Source organism: Python bivittatus, unplaced genomic scaffold (assembly GCF_059951505.1).
Source record: "Python bivittatus isolate LINGU-HERP-01145 unplaced genomic scaffold, Pbiv_v1 ctg000310_np1212, whole genome shotgun sequence".
Taxonomy (NCBI): Eukaryota; Metazoa; Chordata; class Lepidosauria; order Squamata; family Pythonidae; genus Python; species Python bivittatus.
The window spans coordinates 2387984-2408827 of NW_028277054.1; the positions used below are offsets into that span (position 1 = coordinate 2387984).

Below are 20844 nucleotides of genomic sequence, written 5' to 3' on the forward strand. Positions count from 1 at the left end.
GCCCATCCTGCTTGCTTAAAGACGCCACGCTTAAGGTCGACCTAAGTGTTTTAAGAAGGCAAATATCTTGCTTCTATGGTTGACTCCAGCCTTATCTTCAACCTGCAATCTTCCAACTGTGTTAGGACGGTAGCTCTCTTTATTCCATGCCCACATGCTATTGGCTGCTTTGTCTGTGGATGATAGGGATTGTAGTCTACTAGGGTTATGCAACACTGCTCTAGACAAGACCTTTTCTGGAATCCGTTTCTCCTCTGGACCACATCAACCTGACCATTCAGTGGGTGGTCCAGCAGTTTTCAAAGGTGACTCCAAAATGTCTTATACCTGGAGCGGGTTTGTGCCAACAAAAATTGTATACCATCTCAGTAGCAGATGACTCTCTGTAAGTATAGACTGAGAATCACGGGTTCGTGCCTACCCAATCAGCAAACAGCACGTTTTAAAAACGGTAACATTTTCTATTGTTTTTTAATCATTGTTATTACCCTGAAGGTGCCTACACACCCATTTGTGTGCCTGATGAGGAAATGGTTGGCGTGTGGGACAGGGTGGGGTAGGAAAGTGAAACCACAGAGGAGACTTCACAGCTTCTGTTCTCCACGCAGACTACAATCTGGCCTCCACACATCTATGCAAGGAAGCCCATCTAGTCCACACCTGGCCCCACCAAGCTTCTCCCTAACTCTGCCCACCCAGAGAGAGACATAACAGGCTGCAGGTTGGAGACAGCAGCTTTCCTAAGAAGTAGAAATTTTCTCTTAGATTCAGGGTTAGTTACATGGAGTAAGCACGCAAACACCTTTAGAAATACTCAGCACCATCTTGGGAATCTTTACAATAGTCCTGAGGAGATGGGTGAGTGCCACCTTTGTGCCTGAGCTCCCCGTTGGCTGGGAAGTCCAAGAGGCCTTGAAGACTAGGCTGGTATGGTGCCCAAAGGGCAGGCTAGGGCTGGGGCTGGGGCTGGGGGAGGTAGGGAGGCTTCTTCTTGTACCAGGCCACCCAATGTGGTCAAAGGGAACTTTCAACAAGTGGCTTTATGGTCCACCACTCAGCCTGGCTGGGGCTATTCTGTGCCTTTGAAGACAAAAAGGAAAATTGTCTTCCTTCTTCCTCCAGCAACCGAAAGCCCAATGGCCCTCATTGTCTCCACAGGCAGGTACTCACCGAAACCATTCTTCCCTCGGAGGGCATGAAGGCTGGCCGGTTGCTGAGTCGCAGCTTGGTCTGCAAGGTGTTGAAGTTGATCTCCAGCTGGCACTTCTCCTGCACCTTGGGAGGCTTGTGGACCCGCCGGTAGTCACGGAAGTCCTCCAGCTTCTGCTGCATCTCTTGCATGGTCTTCTGGGGAACCCGGTTCTCCAGCCAAGGGATGGTGCGCTGAATCCACTCCAGCAGCTGTGGAAGCACACCGGTGAAATACAGCATTAAAAACTGAAAGCAGGTTAACTCATGGATAGAAGCAAAGGTTGGTCATAAACCTGGGGGTTGCTACTAAACAGCAGCTTAATCCTATGTGTTCTAGGAGAAACCTTAACATTGTATTTATGAAAGTTAGGCTTTTGGCTTCCTAGAAGTTCTTAAGCAGAAGCCATGTAGCTATCTTTCAAAGATCTTACAGCACTTGATGGGATGAAATGACCTTGGAGGTCCCTGTCCAAATCTAGAATTCCCAAAGGTTGTAAGGATGGGCAAGTGGTCCACTCATTCCAGGATGGATGGGTAGCATCCATCTTGAGGTCCTTCTCAGCTTTTCCATCCAAGATGTCAGGAATTCCAGCCAGTTTTCTCAATGTGTGGCTTCCTAGCCCTGAGGAGGATGGGATGGCATGAGACAGCCACAGAAGCAGCAACAGTCAAAGCCTTCCCCATCTTGATGTCTTCCTGATAATGTTTGTCCCAAAGCATTTGGAAGGTGTCAGGTTGGGAAGGTTGGCCAAGACAGGCTGCTGGCTGATTTGGCAGCTGTTCACAAAGCCCAGATGCAAATTTAGGGGATGGAGAGAGAGAGAGAGAGAATGAGAGAGAGCAGAAGAGTGACTGGACGTCAGGAAGCAGCCATCGTGCATGACAGCACAGAAACAACGCTTGCTTTTGATCATGGGAAGGCATCAAGAGCAAGCATGAGGTTTTATGGTCCCTCTCTGGAGCAAACCCCACATCCAGCAAGTTATGTCAATGCTAGCTTCCAAGGCCGTGAAGACTTTGCAATTATCTGGGTTTGCTAACCAGCTCAACCCGTATGACGGTGATGCCAATATAGTCCTGGGTGAACACAGTGAAGGCGCACACCTTAAGAATGAAGTTCAGGTTGAGAAGTGATCAAAGCACCCTGTAGCTCCCCCTGACTTCTCAGTGGTCCCAATTATATGCACCGAGGCCTGTTGACAGACGGATTCACAAAACCGTTCGCTGGCCACAGGCTTTAAAAGGGCGTCACTGGGTCCAGCCCCTGCCTGTTGAAAGCAGGGCAGGCCCATCAACACTCACGTCAGAAGCCAGCTTCTCGTAATCCTCCATCAGGTGCTCATTCTCCTGGTTGACTGCCAACACTTTGCAAATCCTGTTTGCTGCAGTCTCGGCCTACAGGGAAAACACAGGGAAACATCAGTGACCCAACAGACAAACACCCCTCAAACTGAGATGTACTAAGGAAAGACACAGCATGAGAACAAAGCTGTAACCGAACCATCACAGGAAACTACTGAACTCCCCCAGAGGCAGAGAGAGAGCAGATCTAAAGCAAAGAAGTTAAGTTTCAATCCAGCCTGAGGACATTATCTGGAGGCTGTGTAGACCTGTCCCCTTCCACAGTCCTCCCACCCTAAGATGCCTGATTTAATGGGAGAGCAGCTCCAGCCCACCAGGCGCATAGGCCAAAACTACCAACACAAGCAGAGACAATGGCGGGCTAAGCGTAACGCCAGATTGGATTCTCAGACCAACCCTGGTTTGAGCTGCTGGGTAATGGAACCAGATGAGAAGGCTCATCTTTTGTATCTGGCAGACGACACTGGCCCAGTTTGGATACACAGGATCATGGCTTAAACCAATGTCTGCCTGAAGTTCATGTTCATGCTCTTTCTCCTTCAGTCTGCTGCAATTGAGCACTTGATTTTACCATTCTTGGTACCTCAGAACTGAGACACCAAAGCTAGCATTTGAAGCCAACTTCAGACCAGGGTTTCAGATCCTGGCTTATCCCAATACTGATTACCGTATGTTTCTAACTGATGTTAAGGGGAAACAATCGGCTTGCATGAAGATTAAGGACACATGCAAAACCTTCAAGTTATCCTGGCTTCACAAGCCAAGATTTGAACATTTAAAGAACGCTATTGCTTTTCATCTAGGATTTAGAAAGTTCTGCTGGAACAGTTCAGCTCCAGCTATTGCATTTATCCTACTATTATCTCTTGCAAAGTCTTTCTTCCTTTGTTTCTTTTTTCTGCCTTTTAGCTCCTTTGTAGGCTGCACAAGTTCTCAGTGGCATGTTTTGGTAGCTCCGCTTTCCAAAGTCAATCCTATTTCAACAATACTTAAATGATGGGCATTCTTCCCCCTTGCGTCCCAATGAGCATAACCTTTCCCGTTGAACACTGATATCCACATTCAAAGCTGGCATAAATTCAAAAGCACCAGCAAGGACAAATGAAACCAATTGCAAAACTTTGTAAAAACAATAGGATATAAAAGGCAGGGTTTTTTTTTTAAAGGCAGCAGGAGAAGGGCGCGTTACAGGCCTGCTGAAAGAGGAGGGTCATGCGCTGGAGAAGAGCCCCTCCGAAATGCCCACACCTGGCTTACCAGAAAGCAAAAAGGGGGCCAATTACACAGAAGCCATGAAATGGGAAAAGTCAAGAGATCAAGTACCTTGCTAGGAGCAGAGAGAGTCCAAGGGGAGGAGATGGAAGCCAGACATCAACAGAAAGGGTGAAGAGGAGGGTCTATAGAAGGGGGGGAAAGGGAGAGAGCCATGGAAGAAATGAGTTGCCAACAAAATAGGATATTCAAAAGAAAAAAAGAGAGATCTTTTATTTCCACTAAGAAAAACTACCTGTCCCTCCCCCATGGTGGGAATCCACCTACCTACTTAGAGGATGTTTCCCATGCTTGCTTTAGACCAGTGTCTCTCAACCTCAGCAGCTTTAAGATGGGTGGACTTCAACTCCCCAGGGAGTTGAAGTCCACCCATCTTAAAGCTGCTAAGGTTGAGAAACGCTGCTTTAGAAGAGTGTTTTGGAGCAAGAAGCGGAGAGGAAAGAACCGAGCATGGGAAGAGAGAACTTCTTTTCAGGAGAAGCCTAACTTAGCTCTTGAACTCGCTGTGATTTACTTCTAACTGGGGGACCAACCTCAAAGTCAATGGAGATCGATTACAACACGTGCTCCTGCAATGCAGGGAAAACTTAATGGTGGTTTAGAAGGTAGAGGCAATGGTGCTGGGAAGACATGCATCCTATCTTTCCCTGAACAATTGTACAGGTAGAAGATTCTCACAGCTAACCCTTTCTGCCAGACAGCTAGGCCTATTGCTGCTGTTATTACACAGCTGGAACCCAGAACTCTTGGTTGATCAACTGCAGCTTTTTCCCACCTGGCGTTTCCAACAGCCATACAGTGTCCGCCCCACTAGGTGGACCAGGCAGGAAATCAACTCCACAGGAAGGCTAGAGCTACTTTAATTGAGACGGGCTATAACAACAGAATCTTGCAAGTCTGATTGTGGTGTACCTCCTCCTCCTCCTTATAGCTCAGTGAATCAGGGAGGCGTCTACCTAAACTGCTCCTGAATGCTCTCTCGCTGTTCTGGGCTTAAAAACGCTTCATCTCCTTTTGCCTAGGTAACGGTTCTTGCAGATCTCCATCAAGGTCATCTTCCTTACTCTCGACATATGGGAGGGTTCCAGATCTGGGAGCTGCAGGCCCACTTGAGGATATCAGATGGGAGAAGGCTGATCTATAATCTACTCCAATCTACTCCAAAGATCCTGATTCAACTTCTCCAAAGATCCTGATTCAACTTCTGTCCATCTCTGTGGCAAACCTACCTTAACTGTGTGCCCCTAAGCATGCGGTCCTACCATCTCAGAGCCAGCCTGGTGGTTGAGATCCAGCACGTCTGAATGGCTCCAGGATGGGAAAATGGGCTGTAGGACATAGTCCTGCAACCGGGGAACGTGGGGGGTGGATCCTGGTGTCTGATTCACAGAGCGCCGAAGGGTTTTAAAAATTGAAAAGGAGGTAGGAGGCAGTTGTAGCAGCCCACCTGGACACAACATGACTCAACCATCCTCTTTGCTGACATGCGCCCTGCTAGACAAAATGCAGGCACATGGCAAAGGCTACCAGAGGTGCGGTGAATCAATCTCAGCTGATGGAGCAGACAGCTGGTGCTCAGATACAGGGGGCGATTAAAAAAGAGAAGGACTGACAAGGCTAAAAGAATCACACCCAGCCCACCCCATACGTAAAAAGGAGCATGTGTGCAAACACTCATGGGGGCAATCAAGTTTGGGCATAGCTCAAGGAGACTGTTTCTTCCAGCAGGGATAGGCAGAAAGACGGCACCTTTCTGCATCTAGGAAGCGTGCAGAGACCAGGAACATCCACGTTAACGTTGGTCTTTTCCTGAAAATACTCTGCTATACCTTGGTGGTACACTTAACACCTAGGAAAACGGGGATCCTACTTCCTATGGGACAGTGTTTCTCAACCTTGGCAACTTTAAGCGGGGTGGACTTCAACTCCCAGAATTCCCATGGCTGGCAGCTCCCATGGCTGGCTGGGGAATTCTGGGAGTTGAAGTCCACCCCACTTAAAGTTCCCAAGGTTGAGAAACACTGCTGTGGAGTGTCAGCCTCTTTGCAAGCAACCACTGGAGCCTCTGAGAAAGAAAACAGGTGGATTTTGCTCATGCCTTCCATGCTAAGTGATCAAGGAATTTGCCAAGGCTTGCTATGCCCACTTGAGGCAGACAGGGAAACCTACAATGCAGGTGCTGCTGAACCACACCTGTTCCTTTCAGAGACAGAACGGAGGGGTCAACCAGCCTTTTGCCACCCTAGGGTCCGACCTCAGAAAGGACCCAAGGATCCAGGCCTTCTCCAATATTTCTGATCTAGGTAATCAGCAGGTTGCACCCCCAAAACGAGGGGTTCACAGACCCCATTCTGCTCGTTTTGGTGACAAGTCAGTCTTGCCTGCTTCGGATATTTCAAACTCAACTCCTCTTTTCTTGCTGGTACTTCATCTGCCAGTGTTGGACGTTGGGCTTGTTCAGGACCTAATAATCCACAGTTGGAACTCAGGAAGGAACAGCAGCTTCTAGCTCTGATTCAATGGCGCAATCAAACAGAGGTCCGGGTTCAATTTTACAATCAAGCCGTCACCGATTTCAGTTTACTTATCTAATCTCACTTGCAGGAGGCGGCAGGAGGAAGGACAAAGCCACCTGGATCAGCACGCTGCTCATTCCTGATAACGCCAAAATCCTTAAGATTCCCAACAAAAAGTGATATGCAAATACAGTCTCAAGCCTGGGCTGTTTCAGTTACTCTAGAACAGTGTTTCTCAACCTTGGCAACCTTAAGGCACATGGACTTCAACTCCCAGAAATCTGGGAGTTGAAGTTCACATCTACTGGCTGGGGAATTCTGGGAATTGAAGTCTGCACACCTTAGAAGTTGCTGAGATTGAGAAACAGGGCTCTTGATTACCCATTCTAATTCCACGAACTACAATGACTAGGTGAGTCACACAACATTTTTGAACATACTTTACCCGTCTAAGCAACCAGTCCTGGCAGTTTCTTTTTTTTTTTTTTAACCTCTGAACTTTATTGGGTTTTGTTAAAACTATCGAGAGCCAACGAAACGCTGCAGACCTCTTACAAGCCTTACAAACCCACTCAGAGCCAACCTGACACGGAGGAACGTGCGTCCCCAGCAGTACAACGACAACTCCAAAAGCAAGGAACGGAGCCGTAAGCTGCAGAGGGAAAGCGATGCGGGCAGAGCAAAGGGAACGCATGGTTAGTTGCAGTGTACAAAGCCAGGGATTCTTGGTCTCGGACACATGGAAAGAGGGGGCACTCTGCAGGGCCTGGCCCAGGAGACAGATTCCTAACTTCCCTCAGGCTGGAGGGAGAAGGGCAGGGCGCTTAGCATCTGCCTGGGAAAAGAGGCAAGGAGGAAAAGGAAAGAGCTTGTGAACAGGCCTGTATGCTCAGCATGCAAAAGACAAAATAAGCAAGCAAGCAATTAAGCCGGGGGACGAAAAGAAACAGAACTCTGTGCCAGAAAAACAAATCTCTAAACCCAGCACAAATCCATGCTTACGGGTGCATTTTTTTTTCCAGGCTTGGCTCTGCTTCTGAAAGTCACAAGGAACAAGGGGCTGCAAGCAAGGAAGCCTAGCGGGACCTTGAAATCTACTCGGGGCAGAGAGGTTTCACCAGGCATGGCCACGAGAAAAATCAAGCTGCTCTTTGCAGCAACAAGGATGAAACATGTTTAAAAAGAAGAAGAAAAAATTCAGGAGAGAAGCCCCCCGACCCAGATGTTCAGGAAACCATGTGGTAACCAAACTCTTAATCCTGCTCCAGAATACGCTAAGGAAGATTTGCAGAACCCACACCAATCCGCTTCTCACAGCATGCAAACATAGCCCGGGACTGCAGCTATCCGTCACCAATGAACCCCCTCCAAAGAATTCCTCTTCAGGACTCAGCCTGGCGGCTGCTCTTCACATTTCAGTCCCAGAATACATGGTGTCAGACCCTCCCACAAGAATCCTCAAGGCTAACAGGAACTTGACGTGGTGCATTTTCCAGGTTTCTATTCCTAATCTCCTGGGGTATCTGGAAATGCAGGAAAAGCGGTAGGTTCCCGGGCTGGGTTCTGCATGAGGTGTTGGGAAAGATGCAACTGACGCCTACGTTGGTGGCATCCTTTTCCCTGCCAGAAGCAACGCATCGGCTGCTTAGCTGCCTGGGGCCACAACAGCCTGCTCTGGAAACTACGTTGTTCAGGTCAACGCTAGCCAAGATGTCAACATCACGTCGTTGTTTCCTACGGTGAAACCTGAAGGAGACTGAATAGGGATGTTTTGTCCAAAGAGTTTTGGGGAAGGGAGAGAGTATCTTGCAGGGGGCCTGTGCATCTCTCTGTAATAACAAGCAAGAATAATCAAAACCAGAGAGAAGTACCAGATCAGATGAAGCTTTGGGAAAACAGGCAGTCCTGCTGGTACTTTCACCTCTCCTTCGAGGCAGGTTGAAGAGTTGCTCTCAAGAGCCAACATCTTCTCATGTTTAATTTCCGCCTCCTTCAAAAATGATGGAGGAGACAGGCAGGAATAATCGGCGAATTGGCTTAGATGGATCAGAATCTTCTTCCTGGCCCACTGCTGTAATATTTCTCGGGGGACTGTATCCAGGGGTCACCCCCAATGTTCGAAGCTAGACCCTCCTGTGCTTCCGAGCCCTTTCATGCCGATATAACAATGCCATGCTCCAGAAGGCTGAGCAGGTGGCCAGTTAGTGCCAACACTCTCCTTAGCCAGAGATCTTCCGAAGCAACAGCAACAGCAGCATGAAGCAGCCCTGCCCAGCCCAAGCTCACCTTCTGAGCCCCTGAGAAAGCATGATAGAAGCAGGAGACATAGGTCATGATGGCCTTCTCGTCGGGCCTGAGTGTGCCTACAATATCTGCGCAAGAGGAAAGAGAAAAAGAGAGGTGGAGTCAAGGGCACAGCGGAAGATCCTCCAGGTCTGTTCAGGCATGCAGCAGACCAGAGGCAGGACGAAAGAAAGACTTTGCTCCGGGGGGGACCCAGACCTCAGCTGGGACAGAACTTGGCTGTCCCAAATCCTTTCTTTAGGCCAGAGAATCCAAAAGGAACTCAATTTCATCCTCGACCCACGAAGCAGCCCTTAAACTGCAGGGTTCTGCATGCACGCACCCAGGCGTGACTGGATCGTGTTCCAGCTAGGCTGCCTCCTTAGTGAGAATTTAGGACCATGGGCTTCATCAGCTAGCGTTCTTACTGATTTCTTCAGGGGAACAATGGATTGCAATGAGTTCAGGAGTTCCTGTTTCGTTTGAGAGTCCTGGTCCTACTGTAGTAAGGGAAACCAAGGACTTAAGGCTGCCTCTCCTTCTCATAAAGTAGCCTCCATTTATTCCATCGCCAGGTCTCCTCTTGCAGCCTCTCCCAAAGGTACTTATTGTGAGTTTTGGAAAACCAGCCCATGGCCTTCTGTGTTGGGTCAGAGTCTTTTTAAAGATTGTCCTGAACTAGCTGAGGTCTGGGTTTCCAGTTGGCTCGAAGCTGCAGCCCTCTGCAAGAGAAGTCAAAAGAACGCAGGATGCTGGAAAGAACAGAAGCGGTTAATGGAAAAGGGCTGTCCGTCTCTGGTACCTTCTGTGCCCCAGAGAAGGCATGGTAGAAGCTGGAGACATAGGTCATAATAGCCTTCTCATCAGGACGGGCCGTGTTGACAATGTCTGAAAAGCGAACGAGAAGCATTAAACACATCAGAAACAACTCATCTCCAAACTAATTCCCTTTGGGCTCTAACATCACCAAGGGACTTGGAAGTTCTCCTGCAGGCAAAAATCCATCTTGGAAAAAGTTAATGCCAGAAAACCCAGAAGAACGGACACGGGAGGTTAGCTGGCTGTCCAATGTACAAGCTAGGATGCTTATCCTAGATCTGTACCACATTTCCTGCCGTAACTCAAGCCTGTTAAAAGAAAGACTGCAAAGCTTTTGTAACTCTGCAGCACATTCCTCCCATTCTTCTTTTCCTCTGGGCAAGAGTTACTCTCAAATTGCAGCAGGAATTTCAGGGTTGCTCTATAATTTTTTTGTATTTATGTTTCTATTATTATTATTGTTATTATTATTATGAAATTAAATACAGTCACGTAGAAAGAGGGGGGAAATGGCTATTGAAATAAAAAAAGAAGAAAACAAGAAAACAAATTAAAAATGAATTAAAAACATGATTAGGAAATTACTTGATTACAAGTCACACTCTTCCTTCCCGTTGTACCTGGACGGATAATTGCAGTCTATATGTTTGCAAGCATTAGGAATTGTTTCTGAATTCCATTTAAGCCCTTCTGTCTATTTTGTAGTTTTTAAAAAAATTAATCTGCACATCCAGTGGCAATTGGGCTTGCAAGATTGATGTCAGCACTTTGGGGCACACCAGGTCAGGAAACAGACTCCACAGGAAGACTGGAATTAGGGTTTACCGAGATAGGCTATAATAACAGACTCTTGCAAGCCTGGCTGTGCTTTTCCCCCCCGTGAATCAGGGAGGAGCCAGCCCGAGCCTCTTCCTGATACCATCTTGTTTCCCAGGACTAAAGAATGTTTCATCCTCCTTCGTTTCTCTTGCCTGTTTCCCTCAAGGTCATTTCCCTGACCTTTCTACCCTGCCCTCTTCAACCCAACCTTCTGATTGCCGAAAGGCAGAGACGATACGTTAGTGCCAAGCTTACCTAGCCGGCTTCACTCAAGCGGCTGTTAGGAAATCTGGCTTGCGGAACTAAATGGAACCCCAAGATATTAAGGCAGAAATCTCTGGTTTACCTTCTGCGTCTAACATCTTGGGAATGTCGAGGTACTTCTCTGCAACCTCAAAGGCGTTGTTCAGGTTCGTGACTGGATCGTCCTGGGAAAAGGAAAGTGGCCAGAGAGGCCCAGTTGTTAAAATTGGTGGCATTACCCTGAGAGCTCATCCGGAAAGAACGAATATGCATCTCCCCCTTCTCGCAAGCAGCAACCGTGCCTGAATTTCTATTCCAATGTCTTAGCTTTCCTGAAGTTTCCAAATACAGGTAGTCCTTCACTCACGACCACAACAGGGACTGGAAAATTAATCGTTAAGCTGTGTGGTCATTAAACAAGGGGTCACATGACTGCACCTGATTTTACAACATTTTTGTGGCAGTCATTAAGCAAATCACTGCAGTCGTTAAGTGAATCACACAGTTCCCCGTTGATTTTGCTTATCAGAAACCAGCGGGGGAGGTCGCAAATAGTGACCCCTGGGATGCCGCAACCATCATAAATACATGCCGGTTGCCAAGCACCCAAATTTTGATGATGTGACTGCAGGGAACACTACAACGGTTTTGAGTGTGAGGACTGGTCATAAGTCACTTTTTTCAGCACTGTCATAACTTCAAACAGTTGCTAAACAGATGGTCATAAGTCAAACACTACTTGTGCAAACATTCCCATGGAAAGGGCACTGAAGCATCTTTGAAGCCCTTCAGGATTCACCATCCACAAATTAAGGATTCTCTGTCATTTTGGTGACTACAGGGACCCATTCGACATTAGAACAAATGTGATGAAGTTTCAGATGATTTCAGATCTGGCCCCAATGATTTAATCTGGATATTTTAATCCACAATTGTGCACTAAATCTTGATCTTGGGACCAATCAAGGTCAACTCCCTTTCTCTTGGATGAGCAGCTCAGGTTGGAGATTATGACTTACCCTAGAGTAACTCAGGGGCTTTTGGCCAAAATGGAATTTGATCCCAGGCCTCACTCAACCCACCAAACCTGATGTTTTCAGTTGCTGCAGGAAAGCAAGTTCATGCAGGGTAAGGTGGAGAATATTTCAAAACCAAGAGGAGAAGGGCAGAATGGCAGTTCCCCAAATACCTTTCTGAGCTTGTCATATTCAATGAGTTCTGGCCGGTGTCTGTGGATCAAGGCATTAAAAGCAAGGCCATCTTTCCAACTGAAAAGGAAAAACCAAAGAGGGGGTCAGTGGGCCTGTCTCTTGAGATGGCAAACGGTATCTTTAGAAGAGTGTTATCACAAAACTGAGTGTCCCGTTTGGACAACCCAGTGAGTTACAGAAGGAGATCAACATCTGAAGGAGTCTAGTAGCACCTTTTCAGACTCACATTTTTTATTCAGAGGCAGGTCTCCTTTTGACCTTCCCACTAACATGGCTTTCCTCCTACAAGGTCCACAGTGAGAAGGAAATAAGCAGTGACAGCTTTGGGAACGATCAAGAGAATGACTAAGATTAGAATATAAGAGGTCTATGGTGCTAGACTTCAGTAGCAGCTCTTTATGGATGGCATTTTGTAGCCATCTGCTTGGGGGTCCTGGGATGGGGTCCTCATCTATCCACCAGTGCCATCTACCCACTTCACTTCTCCTACCCACTTTTTAAAATCTGTGACTATTCCAGAAGTTGGGGTTGGGCAGCCATTTTGGGGGGGGTGCTGCTGCTGAGGGCAGCATCTACTCAGGAGTAAGCTATGGAGGGAATTAGCCTGAGCAAACATAAGTGGACAGAGCCAGGCCCAGGAGTGAGCGGTCGCTGCCATATTCTCTTTGACCTTTCACTTTTTTATGAGATTCTTCCCTTTTTCCCAAGCTCCAGGGAAGGGCAGAGAGCTCTTACCAAAGGTCTGAATTGTTCTCTTGCAGGAGTTTTGAAATCGGGCCAAGAACGGCAAGTGCCCCATCCTCGACCCGGGTCAATTAAGTAGGGGGTGGGTGAAAGGCTGCACTGCTCTATTGCCCATCCACTTTGCCGTGCGGTGGAAGGACCAGGGCCTCCGGGCGCTTTTCCCCACCGGATGCTTCATTGGATCGGCATCCATCAATCCACCCCAAACAGCAACCTTGCTGCAGCCAGCTGTCAACACAAAAGCCTTTCTGTAAAGGAAGGAAGTTTGCCAGTTCACTAAGTTCCCTGGCCTCTACAAACCCTGAGCCTCGGGTCCGAGCAGAAAGCCTTAAAAGCTTGGCTTCCAGGCTGGCGGGATCTTTAATGGGCGAGCGCTAAGCCAAGTCATTTTTTGCAGCCTTCCAAAAAGGTCCGATTCCCCGGACGTGAGACGGTTGGTTCTGGGTTCCAAGTATTTTCCAAGCAAAAAACACAAAAAAACCATGGTGCCGAGGAGTTACCTGATGTGGAAATTCTGCACGTTGACGTTCTTGTAAGGAGCGGTCTTCCTTTGGCACCAGAGCAACAGGCCTTCCTTGGCTGAAGTCTCTACACAGAGAGAAAAAGGAGGCAATTGTGCTGTTTATATTGTGCTACTCAGGAGGGCGAGTTCCCAACACGGCGCTCTAAGTCCAGGCAGCAACAGGACAGAGCAGTGTTTTCCAACCTTGGCGACTTTCAGATGTGTGGACTTCAACTCCCAGGATTCCCCAGCCAGCTGGCTGGCTGGGGAATTCTGGGAGTTGAAGTCCACACATCTGAAAGTTGCCAAGGTTGGAAAACACTGCTCTCATGGATTTCATTTCTCGGTTTTATGGTGATGTGTGCTTTATTTTATTTCTGCAGGTCTCCAAGAATCCATCAGGTTGGGACAAGCTACAAGCACTGTAAAATAAACTGTTGAGATAGGCAGGTTCCTGGTGTCCCTCCAGTTTGATATGCTGGAAGGTGGACACGTATGCCTGTAATGCCAGCTGTAACTTTTCTCCCCGAGTGACTCTCGCCTCATCACTTTAGGCAGAGCAGGAAGTAAGAGAAAAAAGTGTATACAATAACCTGAACGGGAAAAGGGGTGCAGCGGAGATGGCTGGCTGGGGAATTCTGGGAGTTGAAGTCCACACATCTGAAAGTTGCCGAGGTGGAAAAACATTGGGATAGAGCCAAGTCTATACATCTAAATTCGCGATAAATCAAAGCCCATTGGAATACCTTTGCTTCAACAAAGAACAATGCATTTATGCATTCCTTGCACAGAGAGATGGATATTTTATTTTTTTATTTCTTTTTCCAGTATTTATATTCCATCCCCAACGGACTCTGGACAGATAACAATCGAATAAAACATACAATACAAAACGATATCAACACAATAGAGCCCACGTAAACCAGGGGCCAAAAAAAGAACTAAGGGCTGAAGGGGCGGTCCAACAGAATGGGTTTCATAGGTTTGCAAACAGCAAGCAGGGTTTGGGACCGCTCTGAATGGAAGCCAGGTTGGGGGGGGCAGCCTTTGGAGGTATTTGCAGGATGAAGACAAAATCAAGCCAGCATCAAATCAAAGCCTGCCGTAGAACGTAACTAGTTGCTCCAAAGCAAGTGAAGGATGCAAGGAACCGGCAAAGGGACATTTGCAGAGCAGGTGGGGGGAGCCAAGGGGGGAGTCAAGGGATCTTGTCATTCAGCTCATCCTTCCAGCTACTTTCTACTAACTCCAGGTTGAGTAAAGCCTAAGAACAATGAGTTTTTAATGACCGGGAAGCTTTAGAACTAAGTAAAAAAAAAAAAAAAGGAGTCCATATATGGCTGAGACCCCAAAGGAATCCATCGCAGTGGGCTGATAATATTTGGGAAGGATAACATTGCCTGCAGGGGGTACAAGGAAGAAACCCTAGTTTAAAGATGGCTGCTATTACGGTAGCACGGCTTCTCTTTATTTCTTAAACAGAAGTCCTCCGAACCTAATCGAACACAGGTGCTTTGATGTTTTTCTGGTGTGGGTAGCATGACGGCTATTATATACTCCATCATTCAATTCCCCAAGTTATTTTCATTTAATTATCCTATAAACATGCCCAACCCGACTCTAAGGATTGTAATAAATTAGGTTTTCCCCCCTTCATTAATATGCTCATTGTACTGTTGTACTTTCCATTTTGCTGGTCTTTGTTCTTTAAATCAGCATACAGCAGGAAAGAGGGAAAGGTGGCCCAGCTTGTTCCAAATCGGTTTGAGGTGTCTCTAGGATCAGGGCTACCCTGGGGTGAAACAGAAAGCTTTTGGGGGACAGATTCGGAGCCCAAATCCTTCAGCTGCTGATTGCTAAATGACAGTCATTCTAGGACATGATCTGTGAAGCAGCCAGGGCCACACTTCAAATACATAAATCACTGTTACTGCAGCTGAGTGAGCAGCTGTGCTCTGAAAGATTTACTGGAACTGATCTAGCGAGAAGCTGAAAGCACAGAAGTCACTCTAAGACTGAGTACCGTCCTGGATCGCCACAATGCTTCATCCTTGGTGTTTATTCTCCTCCTCTCACATCCAGTAAATCCACCAGCCTAGGCCAGCCTTCCTTCATTCAGGTGGTTTCCACAAGTGTTGGACCACACCTCCCATCACATCCAGCATGGCCACTGTGGAAGGTGTCAAGCCAGGGGAAAGTTGGGTTAAATGAGTGTTATTCAAACTTGGCAACTTTAAGAGGTGTGGACTTCAACTCCCAGAGCTGGCTGGGGAATTCTGGGAGTTGAAGTCCACACGAGTTGCCAACTCATTGAAAAACACTGGGTTAAATGGAAGGCTGGTGTTGACTTGGGATGGGAGCGAGAAGAAGGCCTTACTGATGTAGCAAGCACAAATCTGGTTCTTACCTTCCACTGAAATATCCTGGATGGCAAACCGGAGAATGATGGTCCAAATCATACCCAAGGTCATCTTGGCATTGCCATCGACAATTTCTGGAAACAGATAGGAAGAGAATGAGCAAGAGGGCTCTGCAGGGGCATATACACACTGCTGAAACATTTTCATCAAGGTCCTCTTCCTTACTCTCTATACCAGTGTTTCTCAACCATGGCAGCTTGCAAATGTGTGGACTTCAAGTCCCAGAATTCCCCAGCCAGCATGGCTGGCTGGGGAATTCTGGGACTTGAAGTCCACTCATCTTCAAGTTGCCACGGTTGAGAAACACTGCTCTATACATTTCTCCTGGAGTGCCCACACCCCAGCTGCATTCATGCGGAAGTCCCCTGCTCAAAAGAAATGGGACATGCCCAAGGTCAGAGGAACTGTTGCTGCTCCTGTTGCTATCAGTTGGCAACTCCAGGATGATCGTGCCAGGCAGGTGCAACTCTTTTTCAGTGGCTGTGAAAGGATCCTGTGTAAAGGCTGAATGCTCACAATTGTCCCTGTGCAGGTTTATTGTTCCATAAAAGTCTGGGCGTAGGTGGCATGGTGCCAATGCTTCCCTCAAGCACATCCTCCAACACACGAAGGAAACAGCCTCAACCAAATTAAAAGGCTATTTTAAAAAATGTGGATGAAGGTATTGTTTTGAACTGCATGCCGTTCTCTAAAGCAAAGTTTTCTCTGCGTGACTTACAACCATCATAAAAGACATGCAGAAATTCTCAATTTACCAGCTATCATTTCAATGGACTTTGGACACAGCCTGTTGTATCTGCGACAGTCTGGATGGTTTACCTGATTCCTGTTAATTTCCATCATTTGCAAAATGGATGCCAATGATATAATTGACCAAATGTTGTATTTGTACCGTTATGTCACAAAAAACACATTTCTACCTAAGGAAGCTGCTGGGGAGAAGATGTTTGCCAAACTCCAGGAGTAGCTAATGTGGGATTTCACGAGCGCCCTGGAATAGCCCAAACGTTTGCCAAGATGGACAAACGCCTGAAAATGGGAAGGATGAAAATCAAGATTCCAAAGTAAGTGCTGGGAAGAAATGAAAAAGGGCAGGAATCGGGAAGGGAAGGCACACGAGGGCGCGGAAGCTTCACTTCGGCCACACCTGAAACATTAACAGGGCACTTGCTGGAACATGCTTTGGGTTTTATGGCAGTTCCCTTCTCCAGATTACATCCCCAAAGCAAGAAAGTCAAGGCTGGACTCTCAGGGCAGCCCTAATGGGTGGGAGTCCATTCATCTGGCCTAGCACCGGTGGGACAAACAGCAGTGAAACAAGGACTCATGATAAAGGAAGAGGCCTGCAGCTGTATCTTCCTTAGATAAGGCATCCACTGTTGATACACAAGATCAACCATCCAGATGCCTCTGAACAGCTTAAGAGCAGAATACAGGGGGCTTGCCACTGTCCCTTAGCACTCTCCCTACCCTAGGGAGAGGTCCCCATTTAGTTATGCTACCTGTTGAGAAGTTCACAATATCTCATAAAGTCACAAAAGAAAATGGCATTTCGTATCCAGCCAATGATCTTTGTAAGCCCCAGCAGTGAAAGCTAGCTCATTTTGTTCATATTATGTCAAGTTTCTTAACAGCTGACCGGAGCAAAACCTTTAGGGAATCTGTTAGCCCTTCGGAAACACCACCTTGAGTACTAAATCTATCTTTATTGTAAGGTTATATTAACAGAATCTTGCAAGACTGAAAGTATTTCTCTTCTCCTTTCTTTTTACTCCCAAGAAAACTAGGGAGGGTCCTTCTGAAAGGCTTCCCACGCCCTCCATCCTTCTGTGGGCTGAGATATCTTGACACATCGGTTGTCCAGTCTGTGGCTCTCCCTCCTGTCTCGCAAGGTTATTCCCACGGACCATCACAGAATCTCTGCATCACGAACTAAGTTGATAAGTGACCTGGCACAAGGAAGTGTTAATTTTGCTTTTAAAGAAAGAAAGAACAAGTTTTGTTCTGTGGACATCTAAAACTTGCTGTACCCCAAGGACTGAGGGCCGGTAACCACATTTCTGCTTCTGTGGATGAATTGCGAATTATGTGAGTATGACTTGATGCCAAAGCCGACGTCATATTTAAAAACAAATCTGATACAGAATTTAATTCAATGTGGATACCACTTCTGGTCTATAATTTTATGAACAGGTCCAAACCACATCCAAAGTTTGGGTGTTTCCTAAGGTAAGACTACAATATTTAATCTTGTTTGTGATCTATTACATTTGCCAAGTTTCTTAAGATTAGACACTAAATTCTTGTTAATTTTTTATTTGGGTTTATAACTTATAATTTGATCCATACTGGTGATAGTGGTTAATGATTGCATAATAACCCAATATTAATATGGACTTAAAACTTTACCTGGATATGATATACTCTCATAAGCAGATTTATATCAGTGTCATTTTGGGAAATATTTTTTCTGAATTTTATGGTGCTGGTAAATCTCCTTTCTAAGTCCTTTTCGTTCTTGTTACTTTTTCCTAGTTTTTCCGTTATAACCTGCAAATCTAATCAGCAAAAACACAGTATTTCTGCTCTTAGTAACCCGTTAAAGATGATTTTTATTCCCCCCTCGAATCAAGTGGGGAAACTGAGGCTGGGAACAGGGACCTGCAGAACAATATCTGTCCTTTATTCAAGCAGGATGGGGGGGAAAAAACCCACTCTTAATCTTCAGCACACCCCAAGCAGGAGCAAAGGGAGCGAAGAATGTCTTTCCGAAGAAGGCCTGCTGTGTTTGGGGCAGAGGACGGGAGAGACCGGGGCCCCAGCAAAGAAGCTGTCTGCAAAGAGCTACGGAAAGAAGGAAACCACAGTTTGCCCTGGAAATGGATCAGAAGAGAAGGAAAAACAAGGACAGGACAGAGCAGGGAAGACAAGCAGCAAAGGCCAGGAACTGCAGAAGGAAAAAAAAAAAACACTGAAATTGAAATACGGATTTGAAGTAACCAGCCAAGTATTTTTTGGCCTCTGCCCAGCAGCTCACTGTATTTTCCTCATCCGAAGTACAGATGTGAAGTTCTATGGGGGGGGGAACCAGTCAGCACCCTCCACCCTGTACAAGCGACATCCACACAGCGGGTGGACACAGAGCAGGGAAGTGATCCAGACCTAAGGAACCGAGAAAAACCAGTGGCTGGAATTCAGGGCTGGAGGGGGGAGGTTGCTTGTTTTCAAGCATGCAGTGCGTTCGCTGCCAGCATGTGAAAACTGGCAGAGAGCAAAGGAGTGTCAGGCACAGGAGCCTGAAACAAAAGGCAAGTATGTGGAGTTGCATCAGAGGAGACGAGGGGCTTGGAAAAGCCAGCAGCCTTCTCTCGGCGGGCACATGAACTCTGCAAAGGAGTGAATTCTGCCCCAAACGAGCTACCAGCTGGCTTCTTCGACAGGGCTGTTGGGGCGTCCCTTTTCCAACTGTCCAAATGGCTTTTCATAATGCTTGACTTGCATGTCTGCAGACGTGGGGAACAGGGGCAGTAGATGGGGCCGGTGGTTTTCCCCAGAGATCTGGTTCAAGGCCACTCAGAGCTACCTGTGTTTGCCAGGCAGTTCACGGATGGTTTGCACCAATGTTTCTCAACTGGGCAACTTTAAGAAGCGTGGACTTCAACTTCCAGAATTCCCCAGCCAGCTATGCTGGCTGGGGAATTCTGGGAGTTGAAGTCCACGCTTCTTAAAGTTGCCCAGTTGAAAAACACCGGTTTACACCAATGTTTCTCAACCTGGGCAAGTCCCAGATGGATGGACTCTTTAAGTTCTTGAATTCTCAGTAGGGGCTATGCTGCTGAGGGAATTCTGGGAGTTGACCTCCACACATCTGGAAGTCACCAAGGTTGAGAAACGCTGGTTTACACCACCCTTCCCAAACCTGACATTGTCTAGATTTATTGGGACAACAATTCCCAGAATTCTCAGCTGAAGGAGCTGCTGTCCCATATATCTGGGGGTCATCAGGCGGCTGGAAGTGACTTTATACTATGCCTACTTGATTTACGGTTGCAGATGCTACATATTGGGCGATACGGATGTGCAAAAACATCCTTGCCCTCCCTGAACAGCTGTTTTTGAGTTGCCTGTGTCCAAATCAAAACATGTGTATTGGCCTGGATACGGAATGAAACAGGAGTCTGGGGGGAGAGATGGGGGAAAAGCCACGTTCAGGGGTTTCCTTCAACAACCCCAGCGCTATCTTTTTCTGAAAGAGGGAAGGGAGGGAACAGGGAGGCCCATGGGGAGGGGGTCAAAAGAGTCAAGATGGCAGCCACAACCATGTGATCCAGGCCCTGCTCTTTTCTATGTGCATCTTGACTTTTTTGACCCCCTCCCTGCCAACACCCCCGAGAGGGAATAATACACACCAGCCTTGCCCTACGCACCCCAAACAATCATTCTGGGATCCCCAAGGGTTTGTTTTGGCTGAAATCTGAAACAAAAAATGTCCCATGTTTGTTTCTGGTGATTCACACTTGATCAAGAATGGTAAGGAAGAACTTCCATAACATGATATGTTTGCCTAGGCTGGTGTTTCTCAACCTTGACAACTTGAAGATGTGTGGACTTCAACTCCCAGAATTCCCCAGCCAGCCATGCTGGCTGGGGAATTCTGGGAGTTGGAGTCCACACATCTTCAAGTTGCCAAGGTTGAGAAATACTGCTACATAGTAAAATGGGTGCAAATTATCAGTGTAAAATCTTTAAAGGATTGTGTTCATCCACACCCCAGGCCAGCCAGCTTACCTTCAGCTCCTATAGAAACCAACTTGACTCCTTTGCTTGCAATGAAATCAAGAGCTTTGTTTACGTTGTTGATTTTATGTACCCTCATTTTTCCTCTTTCTGGCTTTGGTAACCGTTCTCCTGAAATCAGCAAATAGAGAAGGTGGGTTCCTAACGGTTCTGAGAAGAAACCTAACCAGGCACCAGAATAGGAGTAGCCCCGCGGGACTATTACAGAATTTATATCCTGCCCTATTTGAACAACGCTAGGCAATTATGGATAGACGAAGCCATATGTTTCGTTGGTCAACCTTTCTGCTGCGTTTTTAAAAACCTAAATTCATTTCCTCATACCTCTGCACCAGTTTTTGAATGGCTCTTTTCCTTAAAGGGTCAGACAGTCCTCTGCATGCCTTTTGGGGCACACAGGAATCACAATGAATTTCTGAACACAATTCCCTGTAAAGGCATTTTTTCCCCAAGCGCATTCCTCTGATTATATGTCTCTCTATGTACAATTCCCCCTAATCCACATATTTTTCAACCTATTTTGAACAGCGCTGCAAAAGTCAGAGGAGAGGGCAAACCAAAATCCTGTGTTTTAGTTCATTTATTAATGCAGGAAGAATAAGTCAAATGAATTTCACTCCAACGCTTTCACTGGCTCAAGAGGAGTGGGAACAGAAAACTTTCAA

General features: G+C 46.9%; 1 protein-coding gene across 7 annotated transcripts in view; it reads right to left on the reverse strand.

Moving 5' to 3' along the window:
* The window catches only part of ACTN4 (actinin alpha 4), a 75488-nt gene that overhangs the window by 18703 nt on the left and 35941 nt on the right, over positions 1–20844 (reverse strand). For 3 of the 7 annotated variants that reach the window (XM_088139819.1, XM_088139817.1, XM_088139818.1), the window contains exons 3-10: positions 20171–20290; positions 15370–15456; positions 12961–13048; positions 11695–11773; positions 10609–10690; positions 8628–8713; positions 2494–2586; positions 1171–1401 (exon numbers count right to left, since the gene is read on the reverse strand). In XM_088139819.1, the coding sequence (XP_087995945.1) occupies positions 1171–1401; positions 2494–2586; positions 8628–8713; positions 10609–10690; positions 11695–11773; positions 12961–13048; positions 15370–15456; positions 20171–20290 (866 nt within the window). Of the gene's footprint in view, positions 1–1170; positions 1402–2493; positions 2587–3876; positions 3950–8627; positions 8714–9426; positions 9513–10608; positions 10691–11694; positions 11774–12960; positions 13049–15369; positions 15457–20170; positions 20291–20844 lie in introns of those variants that run through there. The other 4 variants (XM_088139814.1, XM_088139816.1, XM_088139812.1 and 1 more) reach the window with 2 other exon arrangements.